The sequence below is a fragment of the Rattus norvegicus genome, chromosome 8, assembly GCF_036323735.1.
Source record: "Rattus norvegicus strain BN/NHsdMcwi chromosome 8, GRCr8, whole genome shotgun sequence".
Taxonomy (NCBI): Eukaryota; Metazoa; Chordata; class Mammalia; order Rodentia; family Muridae; genus Rattus; species Rattus norvegicus.
In genome coordinates, this window is record NC_086026.1 from 67,587,108 (window position 1) to 67,613,323 (window position 26,216).

The 26,216-nt window shown below is 52.7% G+C and overlaps 1 protein-coding gene across 1 annotated transcript; it reads right to left on the bottom strand.

The window, feature by feature from the left end:
* Positions 1 to 528: 528 nt before the first annotated feature.
* Positions 529 to 25,117, bottom strand: Loxl1 (lysyl oxidase-like 1). Its single transcript, NM_001012125.2, has 7 exons — positions 23,592 to 25,117; positions 10,316 to 10,424; positions 7,137 to 7,274; positions 6,534 to 6,690; positions 5,716 to 5,811; positions 3,614 to 3,729; positions 529 to 1,675 (listed from the first exon to the last, which is right to left on the bottom strand). The coding sequence occupies exons 1-7, from the start codon at positions 24,793 to 24,795 to the stop codon at positions 1,669 to 1,671; spliced, it is 1,827 nt and encodes a 608-aa protein (NP_001012125.1). The 5' UTR covers positions 24,796 to 25,117; the 3' UTR covers positions 529 to 1,668.
* Positions 25,118 to 26,216: the final 1,099 nt, after the last annotated feature.

Below are 26,216 nucleotides of genomic sequence, written 5' to 3' on the forward strand. Positions count from 1 at the left end.
CCCATAGGCTCTCACTCTGATCTAGGAATTCTAGAAATTGAAGACCTTTAACTCTGCCTACTTTCTAGGGTCCTTCTAACTTTTGGGGAGTCCTGGCTCACTCGGGGTACCTAGAGAGGAATGGCAGGGATGGGTATGGAGTAGCATCTTCAAGAGCCAAATGGGTAGAGGGTGCAGTAGGACAACAATTCAAAGCCTACCCTGCTCCTGAGTTCCTGCTCAGCCTCCTGGCCCAGTCCGGATGAAGGATGGCTGGCCAGGACACCTCCCTCATGCCAGGAGAGTTGGGTCCTGCTGCCTGGGCTGATGCCTGGCCCAACCACTCCAGTGGGTTGGGGCCAGGAACCTTCTGAGAGGTCTTCCTACCAATCCACCAGAAGACCTCCTGGCTGCCAGGGACACCGAGGCAAGAACAGCAACAGAGACCAAAGTTGGGGAGGTGGGAGAGGTGGCCTTTAAGGAGCTGAGTAAATGGGTTCAGGGGCAGGTACTGACACCTAGTGTCTCCCCTGTGGAAATGACAGTTGGTGGCTTTGCCAGGTTGGAGGACAGTTCCATTTTATTGATGATGAAACCTGAGGCACAGAGGTATAGCATGCCTGGCCCAGCATCAAACAGCTTGAACTAGAGCCCTGAGCCAAGTCTCTTTTCCTTCCCTATTAGTTATTCTCCAGAATGGCAGTGGCAGGTGGGTGGAAAGAAATCCTGAGAGCTGGTGGGAGAAGAGGAAAGGAGTTGACATTCTCTCTCCACTTCTTCTTGGTCCGGACTGGTGTCCAGGAGTTCTAGAATGCCAATCCAGGGAAGGACAGTGGAGCTCCTCTATCCTGCACTCCCTACAGTCTCCAAGCCCACTACTCTACCTAAGCCCAACCCCTCCACCCCTCCGCCAAGAATTCATGTTCCTCTCTCTTTGGGAAGGTAGCCCTTTCCCCCTTGAAGGCTTCTCTGTCTCTCCCCAGTTGTCCGGAGGGTGCCTGCTCAGCACTGTGAAAGGGGTGGCTAGTTCCCAGGGCGGCGGCTGCTGCTGGTGCTGCTGGTGAGCTACAGTCTGAGAAGGAAAGAAGGAGCAGTAAAGGGTGGTAGACTGGGCGAAAGGGGAAAGACAGAACAGATAGCTGGAGCCACCTACCACCTCTTCTCTCATTCCATGAGATGGGGTCATCTACCCAGGAATGACCTTGGACTAAATTCAGCATTTCCATGATGGATATGGTTGGTAACCTGGAAGTTGCTGGAGTCCTGGCCGTCCAGCAGACACCCTTTCAACATTTTCCTACACAAAGACTGAAACCCCAGAATATCTCTTGGGCCTGACCCAGTTGTGGTTTGCCAAACCACCAGGGCACAGCAGAACTCCAGACTAGAAAACCCTTGTTTTATTAAGCACCCGGGCAATCTTGCTGTGTGGGATGGCCAAAACATCAAAATTAAAACCAACAACAGACAAAATGGTGTTGTAGAGGAGACTTAGGTACAAAACGGGGTCTGGCATCCAGAATCCCTGTGGGTTTGGTCCATGTTCACTCCCTGAGGCCGGCAGGGAGGGATGCCCCAGCGGCCAGCTGCCCTCGCCCTCCGGCTAGGCGGCTATGCTTCTTGGGGGAGGCTGCCTGGAAGCAGGTCCTGCTTTTCAAGGGGAGACAAGGGGGGCTCCGTCCACTGAGATCAGGACCTAAGGAAAGAGAGAGAATGTCAATAGTGTGACATCTGCAAGGTGGCCCACCTCTCTGACAGATAAGGTTCCTTGTAGTGCAGGGGGGTGGTCTATTTCCCCTTCAGGGCCTCTCACCTCTTTGGGCACAGTCTCAGCCAGCATGCCTCCCGTTGGCTGCCCCAGGCCCCAGGTTCTAGCTGTTTTTGTCAAAAAACACTTGCATGTCTGTTATTTTCTAAGTCTGACCCCCCCTTTTTTCCTTAAAAAGGAGAAAAATGTTCTCTTTTCCCCTCTTCAGAAACATGATGGAAACCCACATGTGTCAGTCCCGTGGCCTTTCTGGGAACGCTCTGTGCAGCTTCCTGTGTATGCTGGCCCAGCAGCCTGCTTGTGGTCAGGGTCACAGGGACACCCTAATAAGACCTGGGGCTTTCCAAGCACTTATGTAAAGAGGTCTTGGAAGGAGGTGCCTTTGCCTCCACAGCCACAGGCCTCAGGGGAGCACAAGGGCAGCCCAGATGTCTACCCTGATGGTGCTGATGTGGTCCCTGTGACCAGAGACACATCCAGAGGCATTAGAAACTCAGGCTTATGAAAGCTAGGCTGCCTGTGAAGAGCAGGAGTCAGTCACATTACCCACTAGTCATGTTCTGGGTGATAGAAGCCTGATTCTACTCCTAAGTCACCTGGTCTCTGTACTAAAGTAGAGGTGGCAAGACCTGTTCTTTCAGGCATGAGCATATGAGTGGGAGGGATAGGTTAATGGATGGGAGAGCTGGCTTTAAATGTGCTCACACACTGAGACCTGATCCTTGTCATACACTGAGCCCTGATTCTGGTCACACACTGAGCCCTGATCCTTGTCATATACTGAGCCCTAATCCTGGTCACACATTGAGACCTGATCCTTGTCATATACTGAGCCCTGGCCCAGGCCACATACTGAGCCCTGATTCTAATCACACACTGAGCCCTGACCTTGTTCACACACACTGAACCCTGATCCTTGTCATACACTGAACACTGATCCTGGTGACACATTGACCCCTGATTCTTGTCATACACTGAGCCCTGATCCTAGTCACACAACAAGCCCTAACCCCACAGGCTTAAACTCCCATTCTTGCCATCCTTTGACAAGCACACACTTCAGGGTAACAATACCTCTCTGGGAAATTGGAGTTTCACAGCTTGACCACAGTGGATGAACTAAGCTTAAAGTGCTGGGACATTTTTAGTAGAAGAATATTGCTGCAGCCTAAGCAAACATTTTAAATTCACAGGGAGTAGAGGGAAGTTGTAAGTTTGTAAGCAGAGGGTTCAATGCAAAGTGTTTCCTGGAAGGAGAGATTCAGGAGAATGAGTTCAGCTGACCTGGGGCAGCAGGCCCTAACAGACCCTGCCTAGTAACCATATTCCAAAAGCCCAGGGCCAGATTCTGTTAACTCTCTGCATGATGAAGACTCAGGGACAACAGAAGTTGGTTTATTCCAACCAAAATTACTCCTACTTTGGGATTATATAACACTTGAAAATGACACCAGTCAGTGACCATACCTGCTGTTCTGCTCCTCTGTGAGCTGGGACCTGAACAGGCTGGCATTAGGCCTAAGCATCAGGTCTGAGGCTCTCATCCCAAACTCAGGTGGGAGGTGAAGAAAGTGGCTCTGAGGGCAAAGGTATGAGCAGAGCAAGGGTGCACACAGCCTGTGATTGCAGAGCCCATGCATTTAACCAGACTATCCTGCCTTCTGCCAGTTCCTATCTGAAAACCCTAGGGGACTACAGGATCGGACCCATGTCAATGCCCCATAGCCCGAGCACCTCGTGAGCACTCCGCCTGGGGCTGGCACACGTCTGTGCTCCACCACCAGTGGCTCAGCCCCAAAGTGTAGGCGTCTTAGGTATTTCAGGGATGTAGTTGGGGTAGGAGTCAGGGGGTGGGCAAACACATACTGGACGATTTTGCAGTTTGTTGTAGAGACGAAGCGACCTGTGTAGTGGATGTTGCATCTCACCACGTTGTTGGTGAAGTCAGACTCCAGAACAATGTACTTGGGGTTCACGTGCACCTGGAGAAGAGAGATGGAGACAAGGGGCCTGTCAGGAGGCTGCACCTCACCTGGTCATTAGAGGAGAAGTAGACACAGACATGACACACACACACACACACACACACACAGAGAGAGAGAGAGAGAGAGAGAGAGAGAGAGAGAGAGAGAGAGAGAGATCTGGGGACGCAGAGAGAAGGATGGGAAAGCTGTGGTCCAGGAAAGCATCATCTGTCTCCTCAGCAGGAGACTGGAAACTTCTGCAGAGTCAGAGACCACTCCACGAGGCCCCTGCATGGGCGTTGTTGTTGCTGGTTTCTGCCCCAGAGAATCCTGGGAGGTGTGAGGGTGGAACAGGAGTCAACGCCTGGTCTACATGACTCCAGCGCTCACAGCCAGCTATCTATCACAACAGGTCTAGGCGACCTGTCGAGAGCCCAGGGTACTCACCATGCTCTAAAGCCACTACTTCTTAAGAAGATGGCCCAAGCATGCTCTGTGCTCTTTGAAAAAGCTACAGAGTTAAGCCGTGACAGTTTGGAGTAACAGTCACTGAAGGACACTTAAGATTGGATGCAGTGGAGTTGGGGGTGCAATCCTATGACAGAGCATCTATCTAGCATGAATGGTTCCCATCTTCAGTAACACACACACACACACACACACACACACACCACAAAGAAAAAAGAAAAGCCAAAATACTTAAAGAGAACAGGGCTGGAGAAATGACTCAGCCCCTAAGAGCACTGACAGCTCTTCCAGAAGACTCAGGTTTGGTTCCCAGCACCCACAGGGCAGCTTTGTACTCCAGTCGCAGGGGAGCCAATGCCATTTTCTGATCTCTGGAGGTGCTGTGCACACAATGCACAGTTATATGTACAGGCGGGGCACCCATTCAGAGAAAAAAAGAAATTAGAAAATTTTAAAAATATTAAAAGGAGCAGATGTTACTTGAAATCTTCGTGTATTCTTCACAGCTTGAACTATGTACCATTTATATGGTTAATTTGCCCACTGCCTGGAATTCAGATGAGCCTCTTACTTTGAAGAGTAGCTCACCAGGCAACCTGTGGAGCAGAGTTCAGGTTGCACAGCAACGAGTTGCTTCTGTTTTCTGTTTTGAGGGCCTCCTCTCCTCTCCTCTCCTCTCCTCTCCTCTCCTCTCCTCTCCTCTCCTCTCCTCTCCTCTCCTCTCCTCTCTCTGACTCTATCTCTGACTCTTTCTATCTCTGTGTCTTTCTCTCTGTCTCTCTGTTTCTGTCCCTGTGTCTCTCTGTGTCTCTGTGTCTCTGTGTCTCTGTGTCTCTGTGTCTGTCTCTGTCTCTCTCTCTCTCTCTCTCTCTCTCTCTCTCTCTCTCTCTCTCTCTCTGTTTTTTGAAACAGGGTTTCTCTGAGCATTACTGGCTGTCCTGGAACTCACTCTGGTAGACCAGGCTTTTGAGGGCTATCTCTCTACCAGCTCCTTCTTACAGGTATTTGCAAGGAGGAACTAAGATTTAGCCTCTTGAGGTCAGGCTGTGGGGACATAGCCCTACACTGCATGTATGGGTGTCCCAAGGTGAGCAGGGTATCATCAGTGTGCTTTCTTATCTGTCCCAGTAACAAGGAATGAGTGAGGGGTAAGCTCACACCACTCCAGGTAACAAGAGGGGTTCCTGACAGAAGGAATCTTGGTCATAGACGCCCTGGGGCATGGCACAGTCCTGTGAGGAGCTGAGAGCCTGTCATCCCAAACATGGGATTGTTCTCTGGCTCTTTGTCACTTAGAGGGGATGGTGCCCTCGCCTCCTCTGTCACTACAGCTGGGCTAAAGATTCCTTAGGGTCTCTAGGGAAAGAGAAGCGATATGTGCTTGAGACAGAAACCGACAGAAAGGAACATAATCTCAGATAATGTTGCAGATGGCAGCCCGGCTGAGTAACAAGGCCAGTGGGGGCACAGTCGGAGAAGGGAGACAGTAAGCACAGGTATGAGGTGGGAGAGAGAGCTGCAGAGCAGGAGCCCCACCTTGAGGATGTAGTTCCCAGGCTGCACATCTGTTATGTCGATCCACTGGCAGTCGATGTCCGCATTGTAGGTGTCATAGCAGCCTGGACTCAGGCCCTGGGGAAAGGGAGAGAAAGGGGTCACACCTTAAAGCCACTCCATATCCACCAGAGGCAGTCTGGGCCTTCTAATTCTGCGCTTCCTCCCTGGCCTGGGCCTACAGTGGCTCAAGCCCTTGCTTGGATGGGTGAGTCAAGCAGATGGTAGAGAAGCCATAGGTAGAGGGGGCATGAAGCGAAGGGGCAGATGGTTGAAGATGCTTGACAGAGAAGGCTGGAGAAAGGGCTGAAAAGATAGCTGGGCATATAGACATTCTATAGAGGAAGCAGCAGAAGGTAGGATTGGGATAGACCTTTGTCCCCCTTAGGTAAATGAGACCTGGTGCTGTCTACACTACATGGCAATGCTCTTTTTTCTATTTCTTTTTCTTTTTAGTTTTTCAAGACAGGGTTTCTCTGTGTAGCTCTGGCTGTCCTGGAACTCCCTCTGCAGACCAGGCTGGCCTTGAACCCATAGAGATTCCACTTGCTTGTCTCAAGAAGTGCTGGAATTAAAGGCCACTACTGTCCAGGGTAGCAATGTCCTTTTATCTCCAAGACAGACACCTCTTGAGATGAGGGAAGAAGGGGCTTGCTTAGGGCCCTCTGCTGGTCTCAGGACTGGCGAGAAGATCCTCACCCAGAGCTCAGAGGGCACCGTCTCACACTTGCTCATTCTCCCCCTAGCTGGCCCACACCCACCCAGATACTCCTGTACCCACCCTGCCACACCAGCCCAACCTGCGTGTGTGAGGTGCACGCATAGCGCTTGAGGTTGCCGAAGTCACAGGTGCTGTCCTCCAGGCAAAAGCTGGCCTTGTGTCCCTCGGCAACTTTCTTGCCCGTGGATGCATCAAGTAGGTCATAGTGGCTGAACTCGTCCATGCTGTGGTAATGTCTGGGGGAGGAGAGACAAGGAGGCCTAGTTTCCCCAGGGCTTTTCTTCAGGCTCACTCTTGAAATGGCCCAGATGGTCTATCTGCTTCCTAACCACAGAACCCTTCTATTCCAAATCCCACAGGATAGCATCTTGATGCTAGTCACCTCAGAACGACACCTCTTATAGCTCCTCACTTCTTTTCTGGACTCCTTCCTGTTCTGGCCTCCCGTGGACAAAATCCTGAACTCTAGACATTTCCATCCCTGACCAAGACTGGTCACCCTATGGCCCATCTTTTAATTCAGTTTCACCGAGGGTCCCCAAGGATCCTTGACCAGCTGGATCCTCTCCAGGGTGGGAACGAGCACCCACATCTCCCAGTGCTACTGGGGAGAGATTCAGGCACTGAGAGGGAGTCCTGACCTGGGAGGGGAAGAAGCAAAGGCCAATGGCATCTCACTTACTGGTGACAGCTATGCCACTCCCAGGTGTGGCGTGGCCGGTTGGGGAGGAAGTCCGCCGTGCCCTGGTTTTTCACACGCTGGGGGAATCGTAACAGCACTCGGAGGTCATAGTCGGTGGCCTCAGGAGCATAGGCTGTGCTGTGGAGACAGGTAAGGGGACTGGAATGGTGGTGCCAAGACTCCAAAAATCAGGTCCCTTTGAACAGCTCAAGCCACCGTCCTCTGTGCTTCCCTGCCCCAAAGATCCCGACATTTGATCTCTGCATGACAGTGAGGACTGGCCTCTTCTCTCTGGACACCACCCAGACCTGGCCTCCTCTCTTCTCTGGCCCTCTGTGTGTGACTGGCAGCCGTTAATAGACTCGGACCACAACCTTGAGGACCATGAGCTTCCAGGCAACTCCTCTAGGAGCAGCACCCTGGGAGAGGATAGGGTCACGTGAAAAGTCTTTGGAGGATAATTTAAAAACAAGCAGTTCTGGGCCGATGAAGACAGCTGAGCTGGTACAGCGTTTGCTTTGAAAGCATTTAGAACCGAGTCCAATCCTCAGAGCCCAGCCCAAACCCAGTCACGGAGCTGCGTGTTTCCAATGCCAAGACTGAGGGAGTGGAGACAGGAATCCGAGCAGCTTGCTGGCCAGCCAGCCTAGCCTAACCGAAGACTTCCATACCAATGAGAGACCCTGAGGCAAAGAGGTGGGTGACATCCTGGAAAATGACCTGAAGGGTCGTCCTTGGGCCTCACTTGAACATGAATACATATCACGCACATACGTGTACACACACATGCACATACACACACGCATGCACACATAAATAAATGTAAGTAGATCCTGACAGCCACATCCAGGAGCTTCTAAACTTTTCCTTCTTCTGGACAGAGCCTTAACTGGTGACCAAAATGTGTGCTGTGTCTTTGTGTGCGACCAAAAGCCAGGTCTGAGCATCTTGGGCTAAGTCTTCATGCTCCTGGTCGTCCCCTGTGCCCCACTCCACTACAGACTGAGACAGAGCTCCAAGGACTTTTCTCCCATAAGACTTCTCTCTTTCCCCTTCCTCCCAGGCTGTTTGTATGACCATAGACCCATGGCTTATTAAGCTTCCTAGACCCAATCCAAGTCCCTTCCTCCAGGAAGTCTGCCATGATTGCTGTACTTAGAAGTGTCCTGTTTGCCTGGCAGCTCTTGAAATACTACCTATGGCTCATCCTGATGTCACATGCACCCTGGCTGGTGCAGATGTGATTAGACCAGCTCTCCTTGATGACATGGCTTCAGGATCAGCAATGTGCACTTTGTCTTCTGGAAGCTTGTTCTCTGTGTGACTTTAAATTCCCAGAAGAAGAAAGAGAAAAGAGGGATGTCTGTTGTGAGAGAAGGGTGTGCGCATGTGCACACACACATGCACAGCACACACACACATGCACGCACCAGGAAGTCTGGCTGCCAGCTCTCCTTTTTTGCAGCTGACCGCTGACAGCTGTCCTGGCTGGCCTCATTTGGGGATGGGTTGTAAGGCCAGAGGCAAGAGGTGGCCCGTTGTGGGGATTAGTTCTCTCTGAGAATATGTCTGGACAGCAGGCGGCTCAGACGTAAGGCCCTGGCCCTGTCTGGGGGAGGTTTGGAATCTGTCTGTGTCTGGGTTGAAACAAAACATCCTCCTTGCCTGTTTGGTGAAATCCTGCCCTGCTGTTCGTCTCAGAGCATCGTGGGAAAGCAACAGGATCTAGCTTCTAGGCCTAACTTGGCCACAGGCTTATGGCAAGACTTGAAGCAAATCCCCTCCCTTCTCTGGGTTCGGTCTGCAGTGTGGGACCTGGCCCAGGGCTACAGCCCACACTTGAACCAATTGTGGAGAATCCTCCCACTGCAGGGCCTCAGCTCTGCAGACTTTTCTGAGTCCGTAATCTGTGCCCAGACTTCCTGGAGGCCACATCCCTGCAGGCCCCTCTTTCTTTGACCTCACTCAGCACCCCCTCTGCCCCCAGCCCTGGAGCTGTGCATCCTGCTCTTAGTCTCTTCCTGCTGCTTGCTGCCATCAGAGCCTGGAATGAGGGGACACTCACTCCAGCCTGATGAAGAAGGCACACAGGGCAGGGGGCAGGCTGCCTTCTCCTCACCCAAGAAGATGTAGTGAGAATTCGGCTGCCATGGAGATTGTATTCTTACCACTGGAAGAATGCCCACAGAAGTGGTGTGTTCTCCTCCCAAGGACAAGGTACACCAGACAAGGTCAGGTCACCCGAGTGGCTGCCCATGAACGGAATAGGGATACTTTGCCCATCCTTGTATTATTTGTGATAATATAAGGAACTTTCACCAGAGCGTAAATCAGCCGCTCTACCCATCACCCTGATCAGGATCAGTTTTAAAAATGGATGGCTTTCCGAAAGGAACGTTACATTGAGTTATATGCTGATGAAAGTCCTTTATCTTACCACAGAGAGTTAAGAGCTTATGGTCAGCTACTCTGAGGGGAACAGGGCTAAAAGGTCTAGAAATGAGTAAATGTGGACATTCCAAAGAGTCTCCTAGAGAGTGAAAGCTAAGAGAATTCTCATGTTAAAAAAATTATTTTAAAAAAAGTTTTTAAAGTGAACAATTAAAGAGAAAAAATGCTTTGGGCATCGATGACCAGAAGGGCAGCAGATCGATGTCCCCTTTAACCAGGTCTTTCAGCACAGGGAGAGAGCCTCAGTGCACAGACGCTAAGCCCTGCAGGAACAGGGCAATGGTCTCCTCCTCTCTGCAGAGCAGAACAGTACATAACTGAGGTCCCCTTATCACCCATGCCCAGTCATTCCCGGCTATGATCAGACAGGCCGCCAGGGCCAAACGAAGCCACACCCATCTTCACTGTACAGCACTGTGCTCTCCAGGACTTCCCTGACACCCACACTGACCACAGGAACTACAGGATCAACTTTACTTCCTTTCACTGTGCTTTAGTTTCCTAATGGGGCAGCCTATTCTGCCAGGGCTAGTGTTAAGAATGATGTCACAGTGTAGTAGAAAATGAATGTAGGTTGATGGAAGACCTCTCTTCCTTTTTCCTCACTCCTTAAGCCAGGCAAGATGGAGGGCAGGGCTCCGAAAGGCTTGGATACTTTGCCAGGCTCTGGCTATCCCCACGGACTATCCCAAGGCACTCTGCTTCATGCTTCACCCCAAGCCTCTTACCTGGCCAGGCACTTCTCCTCTGCCGCACAACGCAAGGAATACAGATGGGCTCTCTGCACATATGTGGATGCCTGCACGTAGTTGGGATCTGGGACTAAGTCAGGGAGGCCTGGAGAGAATGGGAAGAACACAGCACCAAAAGGGTCAGGCTGGTTACTGTTGGCTCCAAGGACCTCCTCCACCAAACTATTGGCCATTCTTCCTGGTCATTGTGTCCTGGGTTCAAGGAAGTCAGCAGCAGATAACTACCTCTACAGCTTGGTGGTGTGGGAGCCATTGCGACATCCCGGAAGATCTGGATTGAGAACAAGTCCCAGGAGCTGGAGGGAAAGGTGTCTGGAGGCTGGAATTTGCTACAAGTAAAGGCTTAGAAACAGGACTAGGGAGACCAAGGGATTTCCTGAGAGAGCTCTCCCTCTGTCCCCGCTCCCCAGGCCTTGCACACTAGCCAAGACACCCCTCTCACCTCTATAGCCAGCCTACTTCAAGGACCACCAGGACAGCCTGGGCTTATGGCCCAGGGTGGGCCCCAGAAGGTTCATGGGCAGAGCTAGGTGGGTGTTAACTGGTAGGAGGGGTGAGCAGGAAGCAAACACTTTGCCTGAGCCAGCAGAATTCGAAGCCTGGTGCCAGCCGAGCTGCTCAGGATGTGTTCTTCTTGGCACCTGTTGCCACTTCAGACTCCTGACCAGCCCATGGCTAGCCCCTGTGGGCATCCTCTGGTGCCCAACATAAGGGAGGGTCTGGCTCCCACCTCTGCAGGGTCCAGGGGGTGCTCTAGCCTTTGGACCACTTATTCTCTAGGCTATACCAGAGTCAGCCTTCCCTCTCTTTCACCAGTAAGAATCCGGGTAAGCTAGCACCCATAGGCAGTCACCACAGGCAGGAATCAGACCCATCTCAGGGGAGGAAGGGCAGGATGATCTTGATGTTGGGAGTGAGGGCTCTGGTGGTGGAGTTGATCCTTGCCCCAGAGAGCTTACAGAGGACTGCCTGGGGCTTTAGAGTCTTCTCTAGAGCCTTGGAAAATCCTGTCCAGCAAATGATTAAAAGAGATGGTAAGTTCCTCCTAGCACCTTAGACCTCACTCTTGGGGAGTGAGGAAAGGTAGAGGCAGTTAGGGTACAGTGCTTGAGACATGGAAAGGGATGCTAGGCCCCGTTTGCCAATCCCTCCCATCAGCTTATAGGTCCTGACAGTGAGGCAGACAAAGGAAGCCTGGCTTCACAGCCTTTGAGGGAGGTATAGGCCTGCATACCCCTCCTCCTCTTCTTCCTCCTCTTCCTCCTCCTCTTCTTCCTCCTCCTCCCTCTCTCTCTCTCTCTCTCTCTCTCTCTCTCTCTCTCCATTCCTTCTCTCTCTCACACACACAATTACAGATTCTTGCACATACATACACAGACTCTCACACACACATACTCTCTTGCAAACACATATACACACTCACATTTACATCCATGTTCACACACACAGATGCTCTCTTACACACACACACACACACACACACACACACACACACACACACATCCCTTGGGCCCCTGCTTTGGACCTGTTCTCCCTAGGGCCTGGGCCTCAGGGGCAGCCCAGTCTGGGTGAGCCCGGGTGACCTCACCTACTTGGAATGGAGAAGAAGCTCAGAGTACAGGGTGGGTGAGGATGAGGTGGCTCCTGGCAAATGGGGGACTTCTTGGCCAGCCTAGGCTCAATGACATGAGCCCCCTGGAATGTTTGCAGTCATTTCCCCAAGGGACCCTCAGGACCTCAAACCAGCTGGGAGATGGTTCTCACCCACTGATTCCCAGAAGTTTCTGGAAGAGGGATAAGAAAGGGAGGAGGGGTCCCCTTTCCCCACCCTCCAGCAACTCAGCAATAGGTGGGTGTGGCAGCTAGGCTTAAGCCTCGTGGGCCCAGCATTCAGCACCAGACAGTCTGCCGCTCCCACCCAGGCCCTGTTTCAATAAATACTCCACAGATGGCTCCGCAGAGCTTTCCTGGCCCGACCCTTTCTCTCTAGGCTGTTTCATGAGCTGGCTGTGCAGTCCTGGACAGTTAGAAGAGCCAGAGTCCAAGGCTAGGGCCACTGGAAGCCAGTTACATTGTTCTTGTTCCTTGACTGAGCTTGACCCTGGTCACAAGACTGAACCCAATGACCACACAGGAAGCCCTGGTCTAAGTTATACAGTGAGTGTGGGTTCTGGTCACACTTTGACTTAACCATGGTCACTCACTGAGCTTTAATTCTAATCACACACTAAACCATAGTTGTGGGCTCATGTAGAACCCCTGATCCTAATCACATACTGAGCCCCGATCCTGGTCTTATTGAGACCTAACCTACTGAGTTTTGATTCTTACCACACATGGAGCTTCGATCCTATTCACACACTGAACCCTGATCCTGGGCACACTGAGCCCCATCTATCAACAACTCTGAGCCTTAGTCTCTGTCCTTGGTTTCTTTCTCTAAGTCGTAAACAAAAGCAATGAACTAAGAGAAAAGGCCCTTCCAAAGGAATCCTTTCTGATTCTAACAGAGGAATAGCTTTTGTGTAAGCCCAGAAGCTGCTGGGAGGAGTTGTCTGAGAGCACACTCGAGAGACAGGGACCCTCATACTTCCTGAGGTATAGTATGTGGTCTTAAAGAGATAGGTCCACAGTTACAGATGTGGACAGTCATGTGTTCAGTCACCAACTGTTAAAGAAGTAGAGCATGTGGTCTGCTGGCAGTGAGTGGGATGCAGGTCCTGCTCTCAGAGAGGCTCCCACCTGAACAGAAGGAACCCACAGAGAAGCATGAGGAAATCTGACGGCAGGAAAATCCCAGTAGGAAGTGAGGTATACTCCATAACCTCAAGTCTCAGCTCCCTTCTGTCATTCGTCTGTCTTTATAATAATAAACTTTTGGGGACTGGAGATATAGCTCAGAGGTTGAGAGCAATGACTGCTCTTCCAGAGGTCCTGAGTTCAATTCCCAGCAACCACATGGTGGTTCACAGCCATCTATAGTAAGATCTGGTGCCCTCTTCTATCAGGCAGCTATATATGCAGAACACTGTGTATGTAATAAATAAATAAATAAATAAATAAATAAATAAATAAATAAATAAATAAATAAATCTTTTTAAAAAAATAAACTTTTGGACTGAAGAGATGGCTCAGCAGTTTAGAGCACTGGCTGCTCTTGCAGAGGACCTGGGTTCCACTCTCAGAACCATGAGGTGGTCCACAAGCACCTGTAACTCCAGTTCCAGGGGATCTGACACCACCTTCTGGCCTCCACAGCTGCTAGGTATACACATGGTACACATACGTATATGGAGGCAAAACACTTACAGAAATCAAATCAAATAAAGAAATAGAAGAAAATAAACTTCTTTTTTGAAGCATGCTCTACACACAGACACAGATTTTTGGCATAGTTTGGCAAGGTTCTGACAGATGTATGATATCATTAACCATCATCGCAACAGAGGGAGGGAAGTGACTCCAACCCTGACACATACTGATAGGGTTTTGGAGCACTGTGGATTGTTTTTGTGTTCCTGGGTAGTTACATGAAGTCACTCTTGTCATGAGGTCAGCATTGTCTTTCATTTTGACCACAACCAAAGTCCCTGTGACTCACCAAACTCCCCTCTCCCTACCTGTGCCCCCACCCCCTTGCTATCCTGGAAGTTCAGGTTGGGTCTCTTACCTCAGCCTCAGGAACTCCTGCTGAGGTCCCAGGGAGTCCCTTAGATGGCTTGTTTTTCCACACAGGAACAAAGCCTCCTTCTTTAGGCTGGTTTCTGAGTTTGAGGACAGCCTGATCTAGAAGTTGAGTTCCAAGGCAGCCAGGGGTTTAAAAAAAAAGGAGGAGAAAGAGAAAACCCCCCACCCCCAACCATAGATGAAGGGACTGGAGAGATGGCTCAATGGTTGAGCACTTGTTCTTACAGAGGACCCAGTTTCTGTTCCCAGCACCCACATGGTAGCTTCAAACCATTTGTAGCTCCACAGATGGCCTCACAGAGCTTTCCTGGCTCGACCCTTTCTCTCTAGGCTGTTTCATGAGCTGGCTGTGCACTCCTGGACAGTTAGAAGAGCCAGATTCCAGGCTAAGGGTAATGCCCTCTTCTGATACCTTTGGGAATCAGGCAAGAATATGGTGCACATGTCTACATTGTCGGCAAAGCATTAACATACATAAAAACAGAAACGACAGTCTTACAATGACCTGTACTGTGTCTTCACTTTTTCAGGACCTCTTACATGGCTTGGAACTGATAAAGAGGAGTCTACAGAGTGCCTTCCCAGCATCCCATCTGAGCAGGCTCCTAGGAGGGAGTGGCCTCTGAGCCCTGTTCCCCACACATGTTCTCACAGGCAGGCTTGCTAAGCACACACAGCCAGCTCCCTTTTGAACCCACAGGGGACCTGGCAGCCCTGTTCGGCTCCCTCCCTTATCCCTGTCTCACAGTTTGGGGGTGGGTTAGAGCCCAAAGACTGTGTGACAACTTTACCCCACTGCCTATCCTGAGGGTGGCTGGGTCCTATCGCTGTGCTGGCTGGGCTTCTCGTGTTGTAGACATATATGTGATCCTCTCCTGGCCTTTCTGCTTCCAGTTTGCTCTGATCCCCTTATTCCCAAGGCCTGGATCCCTGTGCCAGGGCCCTGTGTTCTCTAGGGAGGGATGTGCTCTCCACAGCCTGGGCCAGTGTACTGGGAACACTGAGTCAGAAGACAGCAAAGACCCTTGGGATAACCGAAGCCCAGGGCTCAGCTGGGGAGGGCCTGGGTGTGAGTGAACCAAGTCCCAAGCCATTAAGCAATCAGGCAAAGGGATTCCTGCCATGATGGGCCCCTGGGCCAAGGTAGTGAAGATCCAGTCCAGAGAAAGGCCAAACACTGCACCTCAGCTTTGTCCTCAGAGTCCTCTGTGGTAGTCAGGACTCCACACAAGGACCAGTTACACTGAATCTTGTAACCAGTGGCCTCAGGATAAGCCCTGTCCTCCTGTGCTGGGCTAGGTCTGATACTGTTGGACCACTCCCATGATGGCCCCTGGGGATCTGAGGACAATGACCAGGAACATCTTCCTGAACATAACTCAAGTGTGGTCTTCTAGTAGGCACTTGATCTCCCAGTGCTTTGCCTCATTTCCCAATCTGAGGCTCAGTTTCCCTGTCTGAAAGACGCAGGAAAGCCTGAACTAACTAACTGGCCCTTGAGCACAGGTTGGATGGATCCATAAACACTTGGAGATAAAAATACTTTTTTTCAGAGCTATTCAATCCATTCTCCAGCCTTGGGTAAGAGCCTGAGACCTCTCACGACCTTAGCAGCCCATGCTTCAACAGTCAGGAAATTATCCCACTGGCTGACCCAAATCTTTCCTGCCTCATTAGAAACCTGTTCCCTCCTGCCCAGCATGTGCCTCTGCGCATGTCTGCACTTCACCTCTTCCCCTCACGCTTTGCAAGCTCCATGGCTTCCGTACCCCTCCCCTGGCATCTGTGTTTCCTAAGCCCCTGCTGCTGGGGCTCTTGGAGGATGGGAAGTGGAATCCGACATAGCCCTAATCTCTTGAGCCCAGGACTGGAGGATAAACACAGTCCAGCAGAAACCCATCAGTTGGTTGTGAAATATGTGCTGAGTGGGATGTTTTGGCAAGTGAACACAGCCAGACTCCGGAGGAGCCCCTAGGTGGGGAAAGCAGAAGGCTCTGCCCGCCTCAGACTTGAATAAAGATGAGCCAGCACGGGGCAGAGCTGGCAGCTCCCAAACCCAGGAAATTATTAGCTAATAATTGAAACATTAAGTTGTCAGCACCCGCCCAGAGGTGCTCCACCTGTTCTTGCTAGCTTGTAGACAAGGTAGCTACAGAAGTCACTCTGCCCCATGGTGACGGGGCAATTCCAGGCTGGGGAAAGGGACTATTATAGCCTCAAAGTCAAGTCTAGAACCTTCAGTGGCTCCCAGCTGCCAAAAGAGGGGAGCCTAGACATTTCAGGATGGCTACAAAGGCCTTTAGTGGTCTGTCCTGAACCTTCCTGCCACTCTGGAAATCTGAGGTATACGCATCAGGAAGCAGTTCCTTAACAGAGCAGCCTGAGCTCTCTACTTCTAGAAAGTTCCCTGTGCCCTTCTGTGCATGCATATCCGCCCCCCATTCTCCTGGTCAATTCTACCCACGCTGGGGCAATACCATTAGGCCGAGAGCCCACCTGTGAAGCCCAACTCCCCCACCCCGACCCCCAGCACCCTGCTTTCTCTTACAGCTCGCACATCCATACCTAACTTCCCACTCCGCACTCCCAGCACAGCTGTTAGGCTCCTGCAGTGGCTCCCTAGTACACAGAGTGTAAAGGCCAAAGACTTCAGAGTGGCCCCGGAAATTGCCTGTAGCCTGAGCCCTGCTAACCTCTCTGCCGGTCTCCTATTCCATCTCTGTTTCTACCTTACTCCATGTAAGCACACTGGAGCACACGTGGGAACTCCTGTCTTTGGATCTTTGAGGTGGCTGTCCCCCCCCCCACCCCCTGTCTGTAATGCTTGTCCTCCAGATGGCTGAACAGCTAGATCACTCATGCCTCCCAAGTCTTGGTTCAGATATGCCTTTGCTGAGGCCTGCAGCGGTCAGTTCTGTGAACTGCTCCCTCCCCCTGCTCTTTACCTCCTTAGACACCTCCGTCTTAGCCAGAGCACCTACACTTCACCTATGAATTATGCGTGTCAACGGCAGTACTCGGTCCAAAAAGGCACACGTCTCATGGCTCTTTTCACTAACAGTGCCCAGGCGTAAGCGCTCAGCACACAGTAAGGCACTAACATCCCCACCAAGTGACTACACTTCCTCAAGAGATGCTATTCACAACCCTCAGCTGGACAGGAGCTCCCGGGAGCAGTCGGGCTGATGGGCATTGTCATCTTTTGCCTGCACTGAGCTGCCAGCCTAAGTATCCCATATGTACAGGAAGCTGGGAACTGGACACTTAGGTTGGCTCATTGATTGGCTGAGAGAAAAGGCAAGGATGAGTCTAAGGCCATCACTGTTCACCCACCTGCCCAGGTGCCCTGGGCCAGCAGCTGCAGACACTCAGTGAGCAAGTGTGTGAATGCCTGTACCCACAAAGACTCTGCGATCGCCTGCCTTTGTGAGCCTCATTATCAAGCATAGCTGCTGCTAGTTCTCTAAGCCTCTTTACTTTGGGCTTGTGAGATCCATGGTTCCAGTTGGCCCACAAGCAGGGAAAAGGGTAGGCCGTCTCCCAAAGTTTGACACTTTTGACAGCACTGGCCTCTCTCCTTTCTGTCTGGCATTCTGACTCCCTCCCTGCTTCTTGGAAAATAGTCAGATGCCCGGTTTCTAGGGGTTTATCACAAGGAGGAGGGAGGGGCAAGAGACCCAAGCCCAGCCCTTGCTCGGTAAGCCTGAACCTACCCAAAACGCCCCTCGGCCCAGCTGCAGTTGGGAGGAGGTGGTTGGGTCAGGCCATGGGTGGGAAGGAGGTTCAGCCTCTCCTTCCAGTCCCCTGCTCCCCCCACCCCGCCCCTGCTGCTCTCCACAGGAATGCTGGGCACAGGAATTGGAAGCAGGTGTGGGCTGCCTGGCTGGACTTCTGGCGGCCTCCTGTTCCCTTCCTCTCCTGCTAGGTCTAGTCACTGCCTGGGGAGTTTTCCATGTGTTCTTGGCTTGGAAAGGAAGTGGGGTGGACTCCAGCAGGGTGCTCCTGGGGAGAGGTGCCCCTCTTGAGTCCAGAAGATACACCCAGGGGCATCAAGAGAAAGGAAAGAGGGGGGACAGAGCTTCCTAGCTAAGCCCAGCAGTAGCTTGCTGCCAGCAAAGACACTAACACCCTCCTTACCCTCACTTCTAAGAAGCCCCAACAACAGGGGTGAGGGTGGGGAGTGGGGCAGTGCCTGTAATCTCAAGGCAACAACAACAACAACAACAACAACAACAACAACATTGCCCCCTCCAGAGGTTCAGACAAAAGAGTCCCTGAGTCAGGTGCCAAGGGGTAAGGCAGAGTGAGAATGGGACAGAGAGAGGGTAGGCACCCTTCCTAGTCCAGGTCGGCTGCTCATAACTCTTGACTTCTCTCTGAGGCTTGGGGCTTGATTTCCTCCTGTATGAAGAGGATGATAATGCTACTCTATGCTATTAGCTGTACCTGAGGTTGTTAGGTGGCTCAAATGAGAAAATGGGAAGAAAGTGCTTGGCAGAGCATAACTCATTTTTAAGTGGTGGCGGCTACCATCAGACGCCTGTTTAAACAAGGGACGGCTCCACAGAGACTTCATGCTGAGGGCAGGGGAACGGAGGCCATATGAGAGGATAGTGAGCCAGGAGACAGGAAGTCTGCCTGGGAGGAGGCTTCTCAGAACTGTGCATGTTCCCTCAAACACCCACCTCTCCTTCTCTCCCTCTCTCCCTCTCTCTCTCTCCCTCCTTCTCCCTCTCCCTCTCCCTCTCCCTCTCCCTCTCCCTCTCCCTCTCCCTCTCCCTCTCCCTCTCCCTCTCCCTCTCCCTTCTCCCTCTCCCTCCTCAACCTGAGTGACCCTCTACAACTTTCCTGGCCTGGAGACTCCATTGCTCTCTGAAGGAGCAGCTGAGACTACAGGGAAGGCAGAGGGATGCTAAGCTGTGATTGGTTCTGGGCGTGACACTGAACACCTCACCTGCAGAGGTGCCTGTGACTTTAACTGTGAGACTGTAAGAGTGTTAGGGACTTGGCAAGTACTGTGGGGTCAGAGACGCGTTCTGCCACTTCCATGCCACCTTATTGTCACAACCAGTACCTAAGTAGCCACAGAGTGACTGGATATGTGACTGAATGAATGAGTAAATGAAATGTGTGTGCTATGCAGTCAACATTGAGGAATTTAAACAGGCATGGCTGTGAACCCAGGATGAGTTCACATGATCTCAAGTCCCAGTACCCAGATCAAGAGTCAGGGAGTGACCCTTCATCCTGTCTCTGGAATGGGACCATTAACAGTGCCAGGCTGAGACTTGAGGATTAAAGCTGGAAGTCACTTGGAGCCTCCCCCAGGCCCCCCACTCCCCCCCCCGCATCCGCCCACCCCTCCCCCCATGTGAGGAGGGTGAGAGGGAGAGGCCCAGCTGGCTGAAAGACAGGGCTCTTGTCCTACCTCCCCTTGCTTATCTTATACAAAGCTTGTCTGTGGTGTCTCTGAGCTATCTCACCAGGCTTCCTCTTCTCATATTCTTAGGGCCTGTGGCCTGTGTCACTAAGAGCGTGTGGGAGCAAACGCAATCAGGACATCCCAGATGTAGGTCACAAGGCCCAGAAGGTGCTGCATTTCGGCAAGCACTCCATCCCGGCCTTAAAGCTCTATTAGTTCAGGACACTTGCTGGGTGGAGGCCTCTGCCTTTTCTGTGCATCTATTCAAAGTGTTGTGGGGGAGAGCAGAGGACCTGGAGGGGAAGGCAGCATGAGAAACAGGGAACCAGCCTCAGGTAAGTGAGGGGACTAGCCAGTGGGTGTGAGGGCAGGAAGCCAGGACTCCTCCCAGGCACTGAGGGCCTGCCTCTGCAGTGCACAAGGCTGGTTAGAGAGGACACTACCCTGGAAATACCCTTAGATGTTAGGAGAACATGTGGTCCCAGGACCGGCACAATGGTGGGCGTGGGTACCTGGAAAAGAGGAGGAGGCAGAAAGGAAGGGAAAGGAAAGGAAGTACCTTAGACTCTGAGGTATCAGGTGGAAGTGTCAACATCCAATTGGCCCTCGCAACACAACAATGGATAGCACATAGCCACCAGGAGTGCGCTGATGCACAACCGTCTTTGTGACCTGTCCCAGATTCAGTGGCTATGTCTTTCACAGGTTGTCTGAGCGCACGAGGCCGGCCAATGCAGTAGGGGAGGAGAGCTGTGGTCTTCTGGGGCATCTCAACACTGAGGCCATCCACTGCACGTGTGATAAGCAGGAGCCAGAGCAAGGGTGCTGGGGAGGAGGGTCTGGTAGCAGGCTCAAGGAGAGACGACATGGGGGTGGGCACAAGGCAGGGGACCTACCAGCCCTGGGAGGCAGCCAGCCATGCCCCAGGCCTCTCTGAGTGGAATTGAGAGATGAATGAGGCATGTGAACCCCCTGGGCCTCTGGAAACCCTCCTTCACCTTTGTGACCTGCCTTGGAGTTAGAGACAAAGGTACTACAGAAGCCTTGGGCAGCCCAACACCAGCGTGAGAAGAATGAGAAGGCTGCAGAGACAGAGACTGAGCTCAGGACAGACACTTGGAAGCCACAAACGCAAGGGGGGACGTGGGCGGTGCTCACATGTGTTTGGTGTTGTAAGGACAGATGCACACGCCCACACACAAGCACTGGCTGCCAGCGCTGGGCCTCAGACCCCTGGGTATGTGGCCAGGAGGGATGAAGTCAGCCTCGGAGAATCTGCCCTGGGCTCCCACACCAGGCCTGGGGGGCTGATCTCAAGTACAAGGCTCGGACTCCACTGGGTTGGGATTTTCCATGGTCCTAGCCTAGCAGGGTGGGGAGGGAGGAACCAACAGTAGGGGAGTCTAATGCCCCTTCTCTGGATTTGTCATGGGCCCTAAACTAGAATGTACCCCAAGTCCCTCCCCATTCCCTATTTTCTCCATGATCACAGGAAAGGGAACTTAGAGGATGCTGACCACCTTCCCCTGCACAAGGCTTGGCTACCTCCTCCTCCTCTGAGAAGTTCTCTAGGAGCCTCTGGATAGGTGGCACTCAGTGTTGCATTACAGATGTTCCCCCTCCCCAGTCTGATTCACTCCCAGCTCCTGTGATTCCATTTGCTGTTTGTTTTTGTTTGTTTGTTTGCTTGCTTGCTTGCATTTTGTTTTTTTGAGACAGGGTTTCTCTATGCAGCCTTGGCTGAACTCACTCTGTAGACCAGGTTTGGCCTGGAACTCAGAGATCCGCCTGCCTCTGCCTCCCCAGGGCTGAGATAAAGTTTTGTGATGCTACCACCTGGTCCAGTTCCTTTGGTTTTTGAAGTGGAACTCAGAGCCCCCACTCAGGGCTGAATTATGGATATGACCGAGTGAGTGCCTCCCCCAAGCTGAGGGAGTGCTACTCTGAACCTCCCATAGCTCCTATTCCCAGTGCTGACCTATTCACAGCATCAAATTAATTGTCCTTTCTGCTGTGCTTCTCTCAGAGCAGAGCCTGAATTTGATGCTTGCCCACCTGTCCATCTGGGTCCCAAGAACACTACCTTTAGGAGAGAAGCACAGTTGGTCCAAAATGAACGGTAGGGCTCAGGAGCAGAGCCAGAGCCTGCTGAGTGTCCAGAATCCCACTGCAAACATGGGCCTTGCCCTATCCTCCTCTGAAGATTCATGGGCCAGGGGGTTCCTAGAAAACAGGCCGGCTCAGGACCCAGACGAACAGTCTCAGCCTACCTCTGCCAGCCTCGTGCCATTTGAGGCCTCTGTTTTTGCCTCAGCCTAAGCTGAGGTCTTACATTCTAAAAAAAAAAAAAAAAAAAAGAAAGAAAAAGCAGCCACTAAAGTCAAGTACTTGATGGGTAAGGAACCCTCTCCTACAAGGGGTTCCCAGGGCAAGTCAGCACAAAGCCATGCTAGCCTACTGTAGACTGTGTTAAGCTGGTGACAGGGCTTGGTGGAGGTGTTTGGCATTGCATCATAGAAGTGCCCCCCACAAAAAAAAACCCTCATTTTGATTCACCCCGAGCTCCTGTAGTTTTCAAAGGGGATTCAGAGGTTGACTCAAGACCGTGCACTGACTACGACATAGTAGTTGCTCTCCTGCCCATCAGACTCTCTCTCCTTCCCCTGGTCTTCAGCACCAGGAACCCCCATACAGCAGCCCTTCAGATAGGCCATCTTGGCTGGAGAAATCATTATTCAGTGCTGACAGAGGCTGAGCAGCCAAGGCTGGGCGGGACACCAGCACCTTTGGGTCCCAAAGGCTCAATTTCACCCGACAGCCCTGGTGGTAGCAACCCTGGTATGGAGAAGGGATTGTGGACAGTGAGTGCTGCCCCGGGGTGTGCTGTGTGTGCATTGAGAACTCAGTGGAAAGCTTGACCAGAGAGCAGACAGCTCTGGATGGACAGCATCAGCAAGGGGATTCTAGGACAGCTGAGGATGGGCCGATGGCCACCCAGCACTGGCCAGACGCAACAGTTGGCCCCTGTCACAATAACAGCACATGTGGAAGCTGCCCATCTGGCAGAGGAAGAGCGCTCCACCCTGACCCTTGTGTGCAGATGACATGGCCTTCCCTAGAATAGGTCCTATCTTCATCCCTGGGGAAAGCCAGAGGGTGGCCTGTCTCCAGACATTTCCTGGGTCTCTCCCCTCAGAGCCAAGACTAAAGTGAGGTACACTGGCCTGGGTTATGTTTTACAGAACATCATGAAGTGCAGTGCCCAAGAGCAGTAATATTTAACGCGGTGTGTTTAAAAACAAAATCAATTAAAAAAATCTGCAATGAACAAATATCCCGTTTCAAATAAAGAAACGGCCCGTATTGATTTTTCAGTTTGCTTCGGGTTATGGAAACATTACCGAGTCTGTTTAAAATGTGGACATATTTGTTCATAAGAGATTTTTAATGCACTGAAATAGAACTTATCTTCATTATCCAGGTTTTTTTTGTTTTTGTTTTTTTGTTTTTTTTTAGTGCTCAGTTGAATTTTATGCCCTGGCTAGTGGGCCTTGGCATCCCAGCCTTGCGGGATCCCCTCAGGGGTCTGAAACTTTTGTCTGTTCAAGTGCTGCTCTCTGACTGCCTACTTACCTCACCAGCGGCTAGCTAGCTCACAGAGGTCCAAGTACGGGGGACACTGCTGCTGCACCTCAAAAAGCATCATCCTTAAGGCCTCTTCACCCTGAAGGTTCAAGGTTCCCATGATCCTTGCCTCATTCTATGCACAGGCATAGGGGGGTTTCTAAGAGTGTTAAAGAGATTCCCTGACTGGAAGAAGGAGAAGCAGGGGAGAAAGACTTTCCCCACTTGTCCCTGGATGACCTCCGCCAGATCCGCAAAGTACTTCTTATAACTTGGCTAGTCCTTCCACGATTTCCCCCAAGCCAGAGTCAAAACACAGGCCTACCGGGTAGGCCTTTGACCCTGATGGAGAATGGGTGGATTCAGGAAGAGAGAGGCACACTGGGGCTGTCAGCTAAAGAGTCTTTGCTCAGCAACTACTGGGAGGCCTTTGGTAAGAAACACGGGGTCTGTACCCCTGAGGCAGCAATTCACCAGTGTCCAGAATGTCGAACCAAAGCGCTCGTGGATTGTACTCACCGCGACCATTCTGGTTAGGTCGGTACACACTACCCACGCTGAGACGGCCCTGCTGGGCACCGTTCCTCTCCCCACCCTGGGAGGGCGCATCAGAGTTTCGCACAGGCAAGTAAGGTGGTTCCAGCACGCGGAATGGGGGCTGCGGCTCCACCGCACGCGGAGGGACATAGGCCTCGGGAGGCACATTGGCTGCATAGGGCGGGTACCAGCCGAGACGGGGATCGCCAGCGGCACCGTAGGTGCCACCGGCCCCGGCGGGGATCTGCGACACGTCGGTGCTGGGATCAGGGTAGGCCTGCTCGAATCCCGGGGTGCCTTCATTGTACAGGCTATGCGAGTAACGACGGTCAAGGCCGTCGGAAGGTTGGGGCTGAGGCTGCGGCTGAGGTTGGGGCTGAGGCTGGGGCTGGGGCGCATAGGGCCTCTCTGGGGCTGGGTAGAAGCCCTGCGCCGGGTACTCGGGCTGTTCCTCGCCCCCACCGCCGTACTCCTCGTAGCGTGCCCGGGGCTGGAAGGGATAGATGACCCCAGCCGAGGCTACAGCTGCCGCCGCCGCCCCTGCGCCCATGCCTCCGCCCGCACCGCGGTAGTACACGTAGCCCTGTTCATAGGTCCGCGACGCGGGGTCATAGTTCTCATATTGGTTCACGAAGGGCGCCTGCGGATAGGGGAACTGCTGCGGGTAGGAGGATGGCTGGCGATAAGTGGTGGCGAAGGCCGAGGCCGAAACCGAGGAGGAGGCGGAGCCCCCGTGCCGTTGCTGGGAGACGGAGGTGCGGGCCCGAGCCATCCCGTTACTGTCCCCGACGGCCACCTCTCTCCAGTTGTCTGGCACCTGGCCGAAGCCGAACGGGTGCCGCGTTTGGCCGCGCACAGTGTCCGAACCCACGCGTCCGGGCAGGGGCAGGTTCGGCGCCTGCCGACGCCGGGGTCCTCCCTGACTGCGCCGCTGCGACGTTTGGGGCGCGCCTGCCAGTAGCACCCTGGAGCTACTCTCCCCTCTTTGGGGCCCCGCAGGCACGTACTCAGAGCCCGAATTGAGCAAGCTGTACACCTGCCCGTTGTTCTCCCACTGGATCAGCTGCCGCCAGCGTCCTGGGTCCGAGCCCTGTCCTGGCTGCTCTTGCTGCCCGTGCACCAGGACGCACAGGCAGGCTCCCCACACCAGGGTCCCCAGCTGGCTGCCGGCTCCGGCCAGAGCCATAGTGGCCCTTCTGCAGAGGCCGGGTGGGCGGAGAGGCTCTCAGGAGTGGGCCCCGGTGCGTGCTTCTCTTCCCACGGCCTCGAGGACAGGATGGCTCCTCGCCTGCCCAAGCTCTAGCTTTGTCCATCCTGGCCTTGTCCCGAGCGGGACGGCTCCTCCGATGACAGCATTTTGAGGCCAAGGGGTCAGGGCAGGGCAGGGGCGGTGCCCAGGGCTGCACGAGGCTTTCCGCAGGGCACGGGACGGGCAGGACCTCCTGGGGCCCTTACATGGCCAACCCCACACTGGCTGGCTGCTCTCTAGGCTGGCGCTTTCCCACTCTGAATGAATAAGCAACAGGCTGGAAGTGTCTGGAGGTTTCAGAAACCTGGTCCGCCTGCTGGGGCCTCCTCCGCGGGGCCCTATGGCCCGCCGGGTTTTAGCTATGTGGCCTGTCCCACAGAGCAATGCTCCCTCAGTCCTAGTAGCTTCCAGCCAAGCCACAGACCTGCTTAGGAGGAAGGGAATGAGGCAGGGAGTTGGAGGGGGCCCCTGGGGACTCAGGCCTGGTAAGTGGGGTTTCTGGCAAGCACAGCAGGATTAAGATGTGGGCACTACCCTGCTGGTTCCACTCAGCCCTGGATAGTTTTTTTTTTTAAATTCTATTTTCTTCATTGACTTCACCTCTTCCTAGGGCTCTTGGGGTGCCTTCCGGCTTCTGCAAAGCAAGAGGCATCTTTGTTGATGAGCCTCCCTGAGCCCACCTCTAGCTGGGGCCACCTTGTAATTGTGCATCCCGAGGACATTTAGCATTTGGTCCTGAGTACAAAGACAGTGAGCCCTCAGCTCTTCTACCAGGTCTCAGCCTACAGGCATGGAGACTAACTGGAGTGGGTATGTCTCTGGGCTGAACAGGACTTGGGAGCTCATGGTAGATGCGGACATCAGTCACCCCCAGTGGCTTCTGTCCTGGGCTTCCTGAGTTGATAGTCAGAAGGGATCTGAGTAGACACGCGGATAAGATGAAGCCAGCAGGTGGATATGGGATAGGCAAGGGGAACCTTTAACATAAAGCAGCGTCCAAGAGGGGGAACTTGGGAATCTTACGCTCCTTCCAACTCTGATTTAGTAGACACGTTTGATCATTGGGAGATTATTCCACAGAGCTCCATTTGTTCTGGCTGATTCTCTGTTCCCTCTGGGGATGACAGGGATAATAAGAAAGGTCCCAGAAGTTTCAACTTTTACTTGGTACCTGAAAAGTTACATTCTAAACACGGCTCTACAGACCCCCCAGGCTGTCTTCTGCTGTGGCCTTGGGAGTTGGAGGGCAAAGATTACCCCTTAAACCAGACAGGAAGTACCTGTCTTCATGCTGGACAACTCCTAGACCCCATTTAAGGAGGAAAACAGCCAGAATGATACTCTTTGGGAACAAGGAC

Excerpts from the sequence above, each read along its gene's own strand:
- Loxl1 (NM_001012125.2), bottom strand. The coding sequence starts at position 24,795 with ATGGCTCTGGCCGGAGCCGGCAGCCAGCTGGGGACCCTGGTGTGGGGA. Across the intron at positions 6,691-7,136 it reads GAGTGGCATAGCTGTCACCA|ACATTACCACAGCATGGACG; the intron begins GTAAGTGAGATG and ends CTCCTCCCCCAG. Across the intron at positions 5,812-6,533 it reads CGTGCACCTCACACACGCAG|GGCCTGAGTCCAGGCTGCTA; the intron begins GTTGGGCTGGTG and ends CCCTTTCCCCAG.